The sequence below is a fragment of the Cydia splendana genome, chromosome 17 (genome assembly GCF_910591565.1).
Source record: "Cydia splendana chromosome 17, ilCydSple1.2, whole genome shotgun sequence".
In the NCBI taxonomy this organism is placed as follows: domain Eukaryota; kingdom Metazoa; phylum Arthropoda; class Insecta; order Lepidoptera; family Tortricidae; genus Cydia; species Cydia splendana.
The window spans coordinates 13,468,189-13,483,758 of NC_085976.1; the positions used below are offsets into that span (position 1 = coordinate 13,468,189).

At 39.2% G+C, this 15,570-nt stretch overlaps 2 protein-coding genes across 2 annotated transcripts; both read left to right on the forward strand.

The window, feature by feature from the left end:
* The first annotated feature begins 213 nt into the window (after positions 1-213).
* Positions 214-1,407, forward strand: LOC134798571 (uncharacterized). Its single transcript, XM_063770945.1, has one exon. The coding sequence runs from the start codon at positions 214-216 to the stop codon at positions 1,195-1,197; it is 984 nt and encodes a 327-aa protein (XP_063627015.1). The 3' UTR covers positions 1,198-1,407.
* A 599-nt stretch (positions 1,408-2,006) lies between these two features.
* Positions 2,007-11,196, forward strand: LOC134798570 (uncharacterized). The gene is made up of 2 exons (XM_063770944.1): positions 2,007-2,153; positions 9,740-11,196. The coding sequence occupies exon 2, from the start codon at positions 9,748-9,750 to the stop codon at positions 10,756-10,758; it is 1,011 nt and encodes a 336-aa protein (XP_063627014.1). The 5' UTR covers positions 2,007-2,153; positions 9,740-9,747; the 3' UTR covers positions 10,759-11,196.
* The last annotated feature ends 4,374 nt before the right edge of the window (positions 11,197-15,570 follow it).

Sequence of the window (15,570 nt, forward strand, 5' to 3'; positions counted from 1 at the left end):
TCGTGTGAGGCACGAAATCTGTGAATTTTTACTCATATAAACTTTTTATCTTTATTACATTATTATGAAGAAAATATTGCGTTGGACCTTGCGACGTTAAGCAAGCTTGACATGTCTTATTTAAGGTAATACCGACCTACGAGTAGGTGAGCAACTGCCTTTTCCGGTCTGTCACTTTCATTGTTTGTTATTTGCGTCGTTTCAGTGAGCAGGATGACCGCGTGGTTTTTAGTGGCGTGTTCCCTGCTGGCGTCCCGCCTATCGGCCGCGCCCGCATCCGCTACCGCCTCCGCGTTTGCCACCGCTAGCTCCGACGCCGAAGTCCTATCTCAGTCCACCCTGCTCCACACAGCGGATCATGACGTCACGAGTCTCGGGGTGCTTTTCGGAGAAGGTGAAGAAATCGAAGATGAAGTTGTGTTCTTTATAGAATCAGACGTTAACGAACGAGGAGAGAGAGTTGACTACGGCCTATACGCGTTGACTAAAGACCCCAAATCTAAACATATGGTCTCAACTAAACTCTTGGACAGCGCCCGAGACATCGCTGTAGCCTCTTTAACGAATGCTGCGTATTTCGCCGCCAAAGACGGAATATACGTTTACGATAAAAAGAAAAACTCAGCGGAAAAGTACGGGTCGGTCAGTGACGATGTGATCTCGATCGCGGCCGAAAACGGTACCGGAGTGCTGTACTATTTGAACAAGCAGCATCAGCTCTACAAGGTGACCAAAGGCGGGCAGAAGTCAATTATCATCGACGCGGTCAAGAACGCCGAGCAGTTCACGCTTGACAGCAAGGGTCACCTGTACTATTATACGGCCGACAAAAAGTTCTACGTGTACGACGGACAGAGCGTGAGACCAGTTGAAGGCGTCCCTAGTAATCTGAACAAAGTGTGGTTCGTGAGTACCCCACTGTTTGTGGAAGAGTATTGTTTAGTGAATGGGGACGATGAGTATTACCAAATATGGGGGGCGAACGCGACCGCGGTAAGCACAGGCAGCAGCCGCGGGTCGTTCGCCGCGAGCGCCCTGTCGGTCGACACCGGTTTCGTGGCGTACTTCGCGACCGACAGGAAGATCTACGAGTTCAACGTCTTAACGAAAGTCGTTGAAGGCCTCATGGCTGAACTGTCCAAAGGTTTAAAATCAATGCTGGAGAACATCCGGTCATCTTTTTCAGGCGACAACTGAGTAAATACTTCACTTTGTTTACTAGGTATTGTTGCCTGAGATGATACTTTATTACAGTGTATGCTTTTTGTAAGTGTACCTTTATGATCATACGTTCCTTTACATTGTTTCAAAACTAAGTGGCCATAGCATTCCGTGACAAAATCTTGTTCTTTTAAGTAACTACTTTTATATGTGAAGAAATATTTACCGAATATGTTTAATTTTGGATTGGCCCTGAGTTGTTTGTTAATATATAAAATATTGAATTTAAAACATTTTTTCTTTATCATGACTAATGCTTATTGCCTTAAATTACCTACTTTTCTACCTAAAAACCTCCATGGTTATTTTCTACTCCTTAGTACTTGCATCCAGTTCTTATCAATTCCCAAGGTCTCCATTCAAAGGTTTCTTCTGTGGCTCTCTTGGAATACAAGCCATGTTCAATTTATAGATAATCAATTTTTTTTATACATTGCATCAGGTTAGGTATTTAATAATAACTTTAGGTCTACATTTTCAACAACTTAATTGTGATGCTATATCTCCTACGCTATCAATACGTTCTAGGGTCAACACGAACTAGTGACAAGGGGCCAATTAGAACGTACATTCGGATTACTAAATGATGTCATTTTGTTATCATTCGCACATATAATCTAGGTACATTGGAGACAGATAAATACAACTGCAGATGACAACAATGTCTAGTTCACTATCTACTCGAGAGCACACACACGTTCTCTCTCTCTCTCTCTCTGCAATCGGTCGCTCATTGCTGAGGATCGTGACTCCACTTCATTCCGTCAACTACTTAGTTGTCTCCATCGGTCTCGTTCTGTAGCTTGGTGGAGTGCGTCGCACACACACGTTACGTCTGTTCAAGTGCAGTGATCCTCCTTTTGGTATAAATCTTCTTTAAAAGCAGTTTTTCCATGCGATCGATCCAGGATTGGTAGCATTCTAATCATCAGGTATGCATTCAGTACATATGTACACTGTACAGTCAGCTGCAGAGAAAAGAGAGAGAGATCGAGAGAGAGAGAGAAAAGTGACCAGTATGGTATTGCTGTATGTAATATGTATGTAACTTAAAGAGGGTTTTGAATTTTTCAATCTATAGTTACTTATAGAAAATAGGCGTGGTCGAACAACTTTGCCGGTTTTTGAAAGATCTCGGATTGAGTAACTAAGTAACACTTGAATACCTACATATTAGGTAATTTAATTTTTTACTATAAGTATTTTAATTGTAATGGATTTTTATTCTTTTGATTTTTGTTATTAATTTTAACATTATCGGTGGTGTAATGTACAATATTAATTATGTTTGCATATGTATTGTACTATGTTTTATCTACAAATAAACGATTCATTTATTGGTTGATTGAATGCTCTGCGTAAGATTAGTTTTGGTCAGATGGTCATTTAATTTATTATTTGCTAATGATATACCTAATTACCTATACTCATTAGGTATGTTACAGCGCAGGTGCTATTTACATACGTAAACTAAAAACTTTTTACAAAAAAAAGCAAACCGACTTCAAAAAGGATGAAATAAAATATTATCCTTTTTGAAGTCTATGCGTTACCAACTGATATGTTTGAAGTCGGTGCCAAGCCAAATTTTGAAGCATACCATGATTTTGGTGCGATTCGATAAGGATGTACCTACGTTGGATTGCCTTACACGACGACAATGAACGTACTTTCTGTAGGTACAGTCGACGTTAAAAATATGTTTACACTTTTCGCCTTATTACAAAGGAGTAAGGTGCAAAAGTGTAAATATATCTTTGACGTCGATTGTATCTAAAGCCCCCTCCAGACTATGCGCGTGAATCGCGGGCGAAGCCGCGAACGCGAGTGTGGAGTCGATTTCGCAGGTCTGCGTTCAGGACTCCACACTCGCGTTCGCGGCTTTGCGCCGCGATTCGCGCACGAGTGTGGAGGAGGCTTAAGAACACACCTCAGAACACACGATCAAACCTTCTTGGCGCAGTCTGTACCATGTTTGTCGGCACATTAGTGGAAATCCAATGCATTTTTTTTCGTCGTATTTTTTAAAGAGCATTTCTTACTAATGCTCGAACAGTCTATAGCACGCAAGTGTGAGATTGGGACTGAGTAATTTCCCGTCCCTTATCCAGAGGACTACATTTCAAAATATAAAACAATTTAAGAAATTTACCTTCTTGCCAAATTTCACCTAAAGCGGTTCAGTTGTTTAGCCTTGAAAAGGCGACAAAGAGGCAGACAAAATTACTTACACATTTGTAATAGTTATTAGTGCAGTTCTAATGGGATTTATAGCCATAAAGCTGATTATTTTGACTGGTATTGTTACTACTTGGCTTGGCACCGACTTCAAACATATCAGTTGGTAACGCATAGACTTCAAAAAGGATAATATTTTATTTCATCCTTTTTGAAGTCGGTTTGCTTTTTTTTGTAAAAAGTTTTTATTTTTCCATTTTTAGTTTTAACGCATTGTTAAGAGCGCGACGCATGAATGAAAAACAAGATCATGTTTAACACTAAATTCGTGTACCTATTACTTTAATAAATATGTATGTAATCAGGAATTTTCTCGAGTCCGTCTGGGAAATTATAATTCCTGTCACTACTACACTAAATCCATCCTCCGCCCCGCCACTGGCCCAATCCCTCAACGCCCCGATCACTCAACCTCACAGCGCATCAACCCCAGATCCAGGAACCCCTCGACCCTGAACCAGGAATTTTCTCGAGTCCGTCTGGGAAATTATAATTCCTGTCAACTAAATCCATCCGCCCGCCCCGCCACTGACCCAATCCCTCAGCCCCCCGATCACTCAACCTCACAGCACATCAACCCCTGATCCAGGAACCCCTCGATCCTGAACCAGCAACCCTTCAACCGCCATTCCCCGACCCGTTAATCTCTGACCCCTTAACTCCTAACCCTAACCCCCGATCAGTAGCCTTACCAGCTTACCACGAGTTTGACATTGATATATTCGCTAGCATGTGTGTAACTTACTTCCTATGCATCTCGCTAGTACTAACCTTAGTGTGAGCGAGATGCATAAAAAGTTACATTTAGATGCATAAGACGTTAGCGAATATGTCAATGTCAAACTCGTGGTAAGGCTACAGTTGCAGTACATCAAATTGGTGGTTTTCGGAAGCAAATGCTCGAGTTACTTTAGAAAACCCCGAAATCAATTAACACGTGCCTTTAAAAATTGAGGAGTTCCCTCAATTCCTCATGGATTCCATCATCAGACCAGAACCAAAAATAATACGGAAACACCTTGGAGGTAACTTCTTCCAAACAAAAAAAGAATTACTCAAATCGGATCACAGGTGCCGGAGTAATCGGTGAACATACTTACATTTAAAGAAATCATCATCAATATCATCAAAATAATCATCATCATCAGGTCTACTTCATCAAATTAGTGGTTTTCGGGAGAAAATGCTCGAGTTGCTTAAGAAAACGCTCAAAACACCATGCATGTGCCTTTAAAAATTGAGGAGTTCCCTCAATTCCTCATGGATCCCATCATCAGAACAGAACCAAATTAAAATGGGACCAACTCGGAGGTAGCTCCTTTCAAACAAAAAAAGAATTACTCAAATCGGACTACGGATGTCGGAGTAATCGGTGAACGTACATAGAAAAAAAAAAAAAAAAAAAATAGCCACAACCGAATACAGAACCTCCTCCTTCTATGAAATTGAAGTCGGTTAAAAACAATGCGTCGTTGCGCTTTCCAAATCTGATATGTGCGAGGTTTCAATCAAATGAATTAATACCTTATGTGTTTCGTTGCTAGGTACCTATTTGTCAATCAAAAATCGAACACATATCAGATTTGGAAAGCGCAACGACGAATGGTAAAATGTTTACATACCTTAACTTATTGTAAATACAATAAAGGCCATAGTCGGTTTTCCATAGTAAGTTGGCCCTTAAATCAATTCGATTCGGGTTTTTTTTATGAGTACCTCTTATAGTGAAGGATATTTTTGCTGAGTATCAAAATCATACTAGTGACAGTTTTTGACTTATGATTTTATATTTTTTTTTCTTTAATGTATTGGTTTTCGGGATGTATTCAAGCGATTTGCTTAATTTTTTTAAATAGTGTTCTTTATTTAGGTATGCACCGATACTCAAAAAATGAATAAGTACCAGTTGTCATATAAAAAAAAAGAAAAATGAACTACATTGAAAAACACCGATTGAGTACAGGACTTGACCACACATATTCCTAATTTTTGACAGGAAGTACCGTTTGGAAAATTTTGATATTTAGGCAAGTAGTAGGCCAATGTCTGGCCTACAATTAGAAAAAAAATTTGACGCGTCGCTACTTCACAACGACATAAAAAAAATGTTTTATTTTTTTACTTCATTTTTCTTTTTTTTATATGACAACTGGTATTCGTTTTTTGAGTATCGGTGCATACCTAAATAAAGAACACTATTTAAAAAAAAAATTACACAGATTTCGTGCCTCACACGACTATCGAGCACATTGGAAATGAATCTACGGAATTCGAAAAAATATTGTCGATTTGTCGCTGAGCGACGAGAAAGTCTGGATAAGGAAAAAGTTACAAAATAAAACTACAACGTTGAATGATAATTATTTTATTCTTAGATTAACACAAGTATCCTGGACATAACGCATGTGAACAAACAAATTGCAAAATTTCCACACGCGTATCGAAGTTTGAATAATTGTCGCCGTGACGCATAAGTATAGGTACATATTTCATTTTTCAATTAATAAGCAGGATATATTAATGTTCAAAGTACAAGAAAATTATTACACGGCAAATCCGTAGTCAACTCGAGAAGTTTTTATGTTTCTCTGTATAAGTTTTTATTTTTTGTTTGTGCTCACGAATAAAATTATTTCTATTTCAATTTCTACCTCTACCTCTACCTCTACCTCTACCTCTACCTCTACCTCTACCTCTACCTCTACCTCTACCTCTACCTCTACCTCTACCTCTACCTCTACCTCTACCTCTACCTCTACCTCTACCTCTACCTCTACCTCTACCTCTACCTCTACCTCTACCTCTACCTCTACCTCTACCTCTACCTCTACCTCTACCTCTACCTCTACCTCTACCTCTACCTCTACCTCTACCTCTACCTCTACCTCTACCTCTACCTCTACCTCTACCTCTACCTCTACCTCTACCTCTACCTCTACCTCTACCTCTACCTCTACCTCTACCTCTACCTCTACCTCTACCTCTACCTCTACCTCTACCTCTACCTCTACCTCTACCTCTACCTCTACCTCTACCTCTACCTCTACCTCTACCTCTACCTCTACCTCTACCTCTACCTCTACCTCTACCTCTACCTCTACCTCTACCTCTACCTCTACCTCTACCTCTACCTCTACCTCTACCTCTACCTCTACCTCTACCTCTACCTCTACCTCTACCTCTACCTCTACCTCTACCTCTACCTCTACCTCTACCTCTACCTCTACCTCTACCTCTACCTCTACCTCTACCTCTACCTCTACCTCTACCTCTACCTCTACCTCTACCTCTACCTCTACCTCTACCTCTACCTCTACCTCTACCTCTACCTCTACCTCTACCTCTACCTCTACCTCTACCTCTACCTCTACCTCTACCTCTACCTCTACCTCTACCTCTACCTCTACCTCTACCTCTACCTCTACCTCTACCTCTACCTCTACCTCTACCTCTACCTCTACCTCTACCTCTACCTCTACCTCTACCTCTACCTCTACCTCTACCTCTACCTCTACCTCTACCTCTACCTCTACCTCTACCTCTACCTCTACCTCTACCTCTACCTCTACCTCTACCTCTACCTCTACCTCTACCTCTACCTCTACCTCTACCTCTACCTCTACCTCTACCTCTACCTCTACCTCTACCTCTACCTCTACCTCTACCTCTACCTCTACCTCTACCTCTACCTCTACCTCTACCTCTACCTCTACCTCTACCTCTACCTCTACCTCTACCTCTACCTCTACCTCTACCTCTACCTCTACCTCTACCTCTATCTCTACCTCTACCTCTACCTCTACCTCTACCTCTACCTCTACCTCTACATCTACCTCCCACGCAGTGCAAGTGTTATTCTGCCGTCATAATCCCGATAATTCACAACAAACACCGATAACGAACTCTGCGAAACATGAAGTCATATATAAATGTCATGTGAAAAATGTCGTTCTGACTTTTTGACTATTTTAAGGTTAGGCTACAGGGCAAACCCTTAACCCGATCGTCTTTGTTTTAGGCTCAAATTGTAGCTGACTAAATTGTCCAGAGCCGTTTTTTTCAAATTTTTGATATTATTCTTCGTTTCCAAATTATCGAGCACCAAAATCAAAAATTCGAAAAAAAAATGAATTTTATTTCCACTATTTCGACCGTAACTTTTGTCGTTTTTGACTTTCTCGAATAATTATTTTTGCACCCTAGAGCTCTCGTGATTATGCGTCTTTTGAGCCTATTTTTTAATATCATATCTTCACAACTTTCCGAGATATAAGGGGATCGCACTTTTTCGTGAAATAGGACCCTATACTGGAGCGAACGAAAAGACATTTCCAATGTCAAAATTAAGCAGATCGCTTGAATATATCCCGAAAAACAATACATTAAAGAAAAAAATTAATAAAATATAAGTCAATAACTGTCACTAGTAGGATGTTGATACTCAGCAAAAATATCCTTCACCATAAGAGGTACTCACAAAAAATAAACCTACCACGTGAGTAGATACTTTTTCTCGGTTTTGTTAAACATAAATCTTCACTCTGCACTTCAAAACAGCGAGTCTATTTAACGAAAATAGAAAAATAAACAAGATTTTTTTATACATAATACTATATTTATCATAAAATTTGGTCGAATGAAAAAAATTCAAAAAATACACGTGTGGTTGTGTGGGGGGAGGGGGGGTAGCCAAAAACCTCACCAAATATCACCAAGGGGGAGGGGGGTCAAAAAGTACCCGAAAACACCTCGCGTGATTTGTGCACAACCCCATAGGTATATCTGAACACGGCAATAATATCTGTTTGGCCTCTATTATAGAGGCGTGTGACGCGTGCCCAGATATTTGTGAGCACCTTGGCCGCTGCGATATATCTGATGGCGACTGTATGCATCGATGACAGTTTTATTCTATGGCACGGGCGAATTAGGTTTGTATAAGTGAACCTATTCTACGGTTACACATAAGCGATTTCCAATTTTTTGTTAAAAAATAATTTTATTTCAGAACACACCTTTTTGGGTTTTTCAAACATAATGTGCCTATTACTTATTTATTTATTTCTTGCATAAATCAGAATTTTTTATTCATTTACTTAATTCATAAAGGTCCCGATGTCCTTTCCGAATCGTCACTTTCTTGTTATTTATATTCACCCGTGACGCACCGGAAACTTTTCGGTTATTGCCTAGATAAAATAGAGCAAAAGATTCTGATTAAGAAAACAAATTACTTTGTACGAAAAAAACAACGGGTTGCACTCCGGGAGTGCCGACAGAAGTGAAAACTCAATAACTAGTCCAAAATGTTTGCAGCACTATGTATAATTGACCCATCCTCCTTTCTATTGAAAAACTTTAGTTCCGAAATTGCTGGCCAGTGAACTTAAATTTGTAGCGTTAATTGTTTAAAATTCGAATAGAAATTGTAAAGTTACCTTGCAGACCTCGCATCTAAATATATATGGTCATGATATTTTGAGTTTTATTCACCAGTACTAGAGTTCACTTTTATTAGCGATTTCATCAAGATGAGACTTTATTGAATTATTGAATTATATTGGAGTGATATAAAGTTAGAATGTAACTGTGAGATCCTCGTATTTCAGCCCGTACAAGATTAGAACATTGAGCTTTATTGCTTAATATAAAAGTCCAGTTTTAAATAATTGACCTGATTATGATACGTTATGACTAAAGTTCTTTGGTGAATAACATTGTCTGTCACACATGACATAAGTCACGCAAGCGCCCTGCGCCGCATACATGAAACAGCAGGCTCAGGCATACATTTTCGCCGTGCGGTAGAAAGAGAGGAGAGACGCCTTACGCGTTACGCGTTACGCTGTCCCGAGTTTATCATTTTTCCCCACCTCAAAAAGTGCTCAGCGCCGCTAAAGAAGTTTTCACTTCAAAAAACCCGAATCAAATTGATTTAAGGGCCAACTTACTATGGAAAACCGACTATGGCCTTAGTACGTAACTACGTATACATACATGCCGGCAAAACAAACTACTAATACTGTAAAAGGTCATGTAATCGATAACTTGTGTAAAATAAAAATATCAACAACCAAGTTTCCAAGAATTACTTACAAGAAACGTTTTCCTTATATAATATTATTTATCTTTAAATACCTAGGTAGATATGTGGCATTTGATGCTTTGGCTTGTGACTTAAATCATCTTAATACAATGTCTCTTATTTGCAAGTTTTTGCCAGATAGCTTTTTAGTTACACACTACTGGAGTTAAAAGTAAATTTTTTGTCACATTCCAGAAAGCAGTATGATAGTGAAGGTATTGAGTGTGGCGTGTTGCCTGTTGACAGCCGACGTGTTGGCCGCGCCCGCCAGCCCCAACGCACCAGCCAGCCCCAACGCATCTTCTATCACCATCGGTAGCATCACCAATGACATCATCTCCCAGTCCACCCTTCTCCATACCGCTAACCATGATGTCACGTGCCTCGGGGTTCTGTTTGGAGAAGATAAAGAAATCGAAGACAAAATTGTGTTCTTTATAGAGTCAGATGTTAACAAACAAGGCGAGAGAGTCGACTACGGTCTATACGCGTTGACTAAAGACCCCACACATTCTAATCATACGATCTCAACTAAACTATTGGACAACGCCAGGGATATCGCTGTAGCCTCCTTAACGGAAACGGTGTATTTCGCCACCAAAGACGGGATATACGCTTACAATAAGAAGAAAAAATCAGCAGAAAAGTTCGGATCCGTAAGTGACGAAGTCATCTCGATCGCGGCAGAGAATGCCACCGGAGTGCTGTACTATGTGAACAAGCAACATCAGCTCTATAAAGTAACCGAAAGAGGACAGAAGGCTACTATCATCGACGAGGTTAAAAACGCGGAGCAGATCACCGTTGACTACAAGGGGTATCTATACTATTATACTGTCGACAAAAAGTTCTACGTGTACGACGGACAAAACGCGAAACTAGTTGAAGGCATCCCTAGTAATCGGAATAAAGTATCGTTCTTGAGGACTCCGGCACTGGTGGGGGACTTCGGTTTAGTGAACGTTGACGGCAAGTACTACACGATAAACGGAGCGGACGCGTCGGCGCATGCCGCGGGTCACGGCGGCGGTTCCTTCGTCACAAGCGCCGTGTCATTCGAAACCGGCCTTGTCATGTACTTTGCCGTCGACGAGAAGATCTACGAACTTAACATTATAGAGAAAGTCGTCGAAGGCGTGATGGAAGGACTGTCCAGAGGACTTAAAACAATGTTGGAGGAGATGCGAAATGCGTTTAATTCGTTTGATTTTTAGGACATCTTAAGTGACATTTTCACATGTGTACTAGGTACAAACCTAAAAACCTTGCTTTATTTTCTACCCTTCCGATTTTTGTTACCTGAAATGATATTTCCCTTGTTTACTTTTTGAAAGTATGCCTTTACATAGATTTACTACCGTCCTCTACGAGATCTCGTACGTAAGTAGAGATTATTCTATTACTGACCTAATGAATTTAAATTTTATAATGATCTTTTTCATTTTCGCAATTTTTTACCATATCAAGAAAACCGACCGATTGATGGACGGACAAACAAAAACCAGATTCGTAGTCATGAACTCATAAAAATACAATAGAAAAATATAGGAAATCACAATAATGTATAAGAAAATAAAGCTACAGGGAGTAGGTAATATTCCAATGTTTAAATGCTCTACGACTTTTACACAATCCGAAACAATTTATATTAATTTACATAATGGAACTTTGATCAATGTACACAAGTAAATTATGTAGTTACAATTTACAATATTATAATTATGTACCTATTTGAGTTAACACGAACAACAATTTAGTGTAATTTCGCACTATTAAACCGGCTCGGTATTACATAATTAGCTTATTGAATAATTTTAATATTGCACTAATTGTACTATGTACAACCGAGTCAGTTAGCGGCGTAATGAACGCATCTGCATGGGTCATAATTTGAAAATACGAATATGAAATATGGTCCTATTCCACCTATTTCATCCCAACCATAATCTTCTTAGGCCCACTTGTACCATCCCACTAACCCGGGGTTAAGCGGTTAAACCTAATAACCTAATGTCAAATTGTACTGGTAACCATGGTAACACCAGGTTTAACAGGTTATCCCCGGGTTAGTAGAATGGTGCAAGTGGGCCTTAGCGTTGTCCTGCCATTTTGATACAGCTCACTTAGCGCTTATTAAGCACGTCTACACGGTCGCCGGTCACATTTTGTATTAGGAAAACCGATCGCGATCAGACTCCCTACAAAAAGTGCCCGCCCAACGGTGTAGATGTAATCAGCAGCGCTTCATCCCGGAGCCTCCGCCGCTCAACCCTAATTCTAAATTTTCGATTTGGAACAGGAATTAGTTTTTAGACTGCCATCTGCCCTTCAAACTCAGATGAGAAACTAGGCCTTATTGCGACTGGTCCGGTTTCCTTTGTTTTCCTTTACCGAAAAGCAAAACTCTTCGCCGAAATTTTTAAATCTTACGGCTTACCGGTAGATCACCAACCCTTGATTTATCTTTAAGTTATAACTATAACATAGGTATTGAAATAAAACAGTCGTGTTAAGATGGCATTTGGATCGAGAATACAGCAGCGTTGCTATAAAGTGAAATGGGCGATGTCACCGCTCTTGGCTATGCAGCATCAAATTTTATCGGGACAACACACCGCACGACTGAATGCCGACGCTGAAATACCATTTCAAAAAATAATAACAATAACTTTACAGCTTAAATTAATAATTTCAGTAGTATTAACCTGACATCAACGAACGCAGACTTAAAGACATTATACCGTAACTGAATAAGGCAATTAAATTATTAATAGAAAGGCATTTATGTGAGATCCGTTTATCTTCTCACTTCGGATGCAATTAAGGTGAAGTTGGGTAAGAAGGGCCCTTAGTTAGCATTCCACCAGTAAAGTTATGAATATTCACGAATACTTCGGGTAACTTGAGAAACATACAGAATACGTAACTTTTGCAACTACTGTGACGTCTTTAATTAAGGAGCGGTCGAGTGCGAGTTGGGAGTTGGTTATACAAAGTACGAGTATGTAAAATATGGTGCAGTTATAATAAATAAATATTATAGGACATTCTTACACAGATTGACCAAGTCCCCCAGTAAGCTCAAGAAGGCTTGTGTTGAGGGTACTCAGACAACGATATATATAATATATAAATACTTAAACACATAGAAAACAACCATGACTCAGGAACAAATATCTGTGTCATCACACAAATAAATGCTACTGGGATTCGAACCCAGGACCATCGGCTTCACAGGCAGGGTCACTACCCACTAGGCCAGACCGGTCGTCAAAGCAGTTGGCATGTGGTACATAGCTATTAGGTGCAAAATTTAGTAGTCCTTTCGTTCTCTTAACAATATTCGTGTCAATATCATTCTGAACACCTTGGCCGATTAAATAATTCTGCTGCTGCCATTATGTAATTACCACATCCACATCTTGCGCGACATTGCAACTTCAAATATTGTTGCCGTGCAACATATTTGACTTATGGTAAGGTGGGGTGTCTTAACATAGTTTATTTTGCTCGGGGCAAGACAAATAGTATGAGGATTCCATATAAGTCATAGTCTTACCCCGGTGATAGTCTTACCATTTATTTTTTTCTAGCCTATCTGAGTGTCCCACTGCTGGGCAAAGGCCTCTCCCCTTGATTTTTAGCTATTTTTATTTAGATTTGTTTTAGCTAATCGAAACTGTTAGTGACCAATCATAACTTTTTTTAATAGGTAGTTCTTTGCTTGTATACACTTGCGAAAACAATATTTTATCCTCTAAAGTCAAAAATAAATAAAATAATAATAGAAAATTCCTTCGCAAACATCTCTGCTTATTAAAATAACTCAATAAAACTGTTAAAACGATTGTAAGTATAAGAGCTATCGTTTTATAATAAAACATGAAAACATTTTACCGCAACTTTCAAGAATATCAAAACGTATAAAAAGGTCGCTTTAGATCGTATCGTTCAGGTTTTATTACAGAAACGAAAGATAAATTCAATTCTCAAACAATTAGGTACAACCTTAGAAATAACGCTTTATTGTAACGACATGATTATTTGAGCCCGAACGACTTGGATAACGTAGGTGAGCGTTTCTGAATGGTTTCTATAGTTTTCTGTCGATTTATTGGTTCAAATAGGGCTTTGAAATGCAATGTGCCTATAAAAGCTGCCAGTATCAGTTAAGCGATGAATATATAAACTATACAGACGTATTTGAGTATCAAGTATTTAGGTTTATCTCGTGTTGTCTATGGGTGAAACATGCGAAGCGCGTTTACAACATGCTCCGTATACAGTGGGTACAATAATATCTTCAGGATGTTGTTAAAGCTGCCTCGTCGCTGCAGTGCGTCAGGCTTGTTTGCCGAGGCGCACACGGATGGCTTCCATGCCATCAGACGCAAGAGGGTAGCCTCTTTGCTGCGACGAGTGAGAGACAGTAATAACAACATCGTGAGGATGGTGGCTGGACGCCTCGACTGTCCAATATTAAAATATTGGTCCGTATTGTGACGGGTAGGGCAACGTAGCATTCTAATTTAATTATGTATTCACACCTACCTACCTATTTGCTAACATGTAGTTTTTAAGTTTAGATATAAGTAGACTAACAAAATATGATTAAAAAAAATTTGGAATAAACAATTTTTTTAGGAAGTTTTGAGTAATAGATAGTAAGTATTTTACGATAGGAAATTGAGTGGATTTTGGGTGTGTAGAAATTTGGACGAAGCAAAACCAATGCAACTCTATTCCGATTGAAAATGATTTGAATATCAAACTTAAGAATTAATAATTAAGTACTAAAGGTGACTTAAGGCTCATTTAGACGATGCGTGAACTCGCATGCGAGTTTCATTACATTGCGGTTTTTGATCGGTCGGTCGAATCGGACGTAACCAACAGTCCGCAATGTAACTAAAATCGCATGCGAGTTCGCGCGCCGTCTAAATCAGCCCTTACGAGGATATTACCTACTCTTAAGTACAGTCACCTTCAATAATATGTTACACAACGAAGGCCGCAAAAATATCTGACACGACCTTATTTGTAGAGCCACTAGACCGTGTCACAATTTTTTGCGGCCTTAGAAGAGTACCTAACATATTATTGCAGACTTTACAGATGTAGTGCATAATTATTTTCCATCGTATTTTCACGGAAACCTACAAACGTGATTTCTTGCTATTTCAGTCAGTCTAGGAATAGAAAGTACTAAGGTTGACTGAAGTAGCATGACAAATATGTACGAACATTTCCGAGAAAATGCGATGAAAAACAATTATATACTAGTGGCTCTGTGAGCTGTAGACTTCGCGGAGCTTTAAATAACATGGTGCTAAGAGCTTTAAATATAGTAAATTAAAAAAAAAAAACAATACGAAATGTATGTGTAAAAAATACAAAAAGTTATAAATATCCCAGCATACAATTACTGGGGATCGAACCCAGACCCTCTGTGCAAACAGAAAAAGCGAACGTTTACAAACTGAGCCAAATAGTTCTTAGATGGGTTGACGAAATTTATACTCCTTCTCAAATTAAAATTAGTTAAAATTAAATATCTCAGTACCTCCGAAACCAGCGAAATAAATTTTCTGAATTTTTGGCCATTTAATCTATAAACATCTCAAAAAGAAAACACTCGTATGGTACCGATACCGCTATTTGTTTAGGCGCGAGGCGCGAGCTATCACGACACCGCCATTTTAAAAAAAATCAAAAAACCGGACGGACAAAAAAAAAATATTTAGACATAGAATCCAGTCACAAAATTTCACGAGATTTGGTTAAGAATTGCGACCTGTAGAGGAGAACATCCGGACATACAAAAGCAAAATGCTCCAGTCGAAACGTAGACCTTCGCTACGCTCCGGTCAAAAACGTAGACCTTCGCTACGCTCCGGTCAATTACATCTGTAAGTAAGATTTGTTATATAGCAACAGAAAATGCATGAGAAAATATTACATGTAATCAAACAATAGGGTATTTTAGTCAAATCAGTTACTTTTTTAGAACTGTCAAAACCATTTGC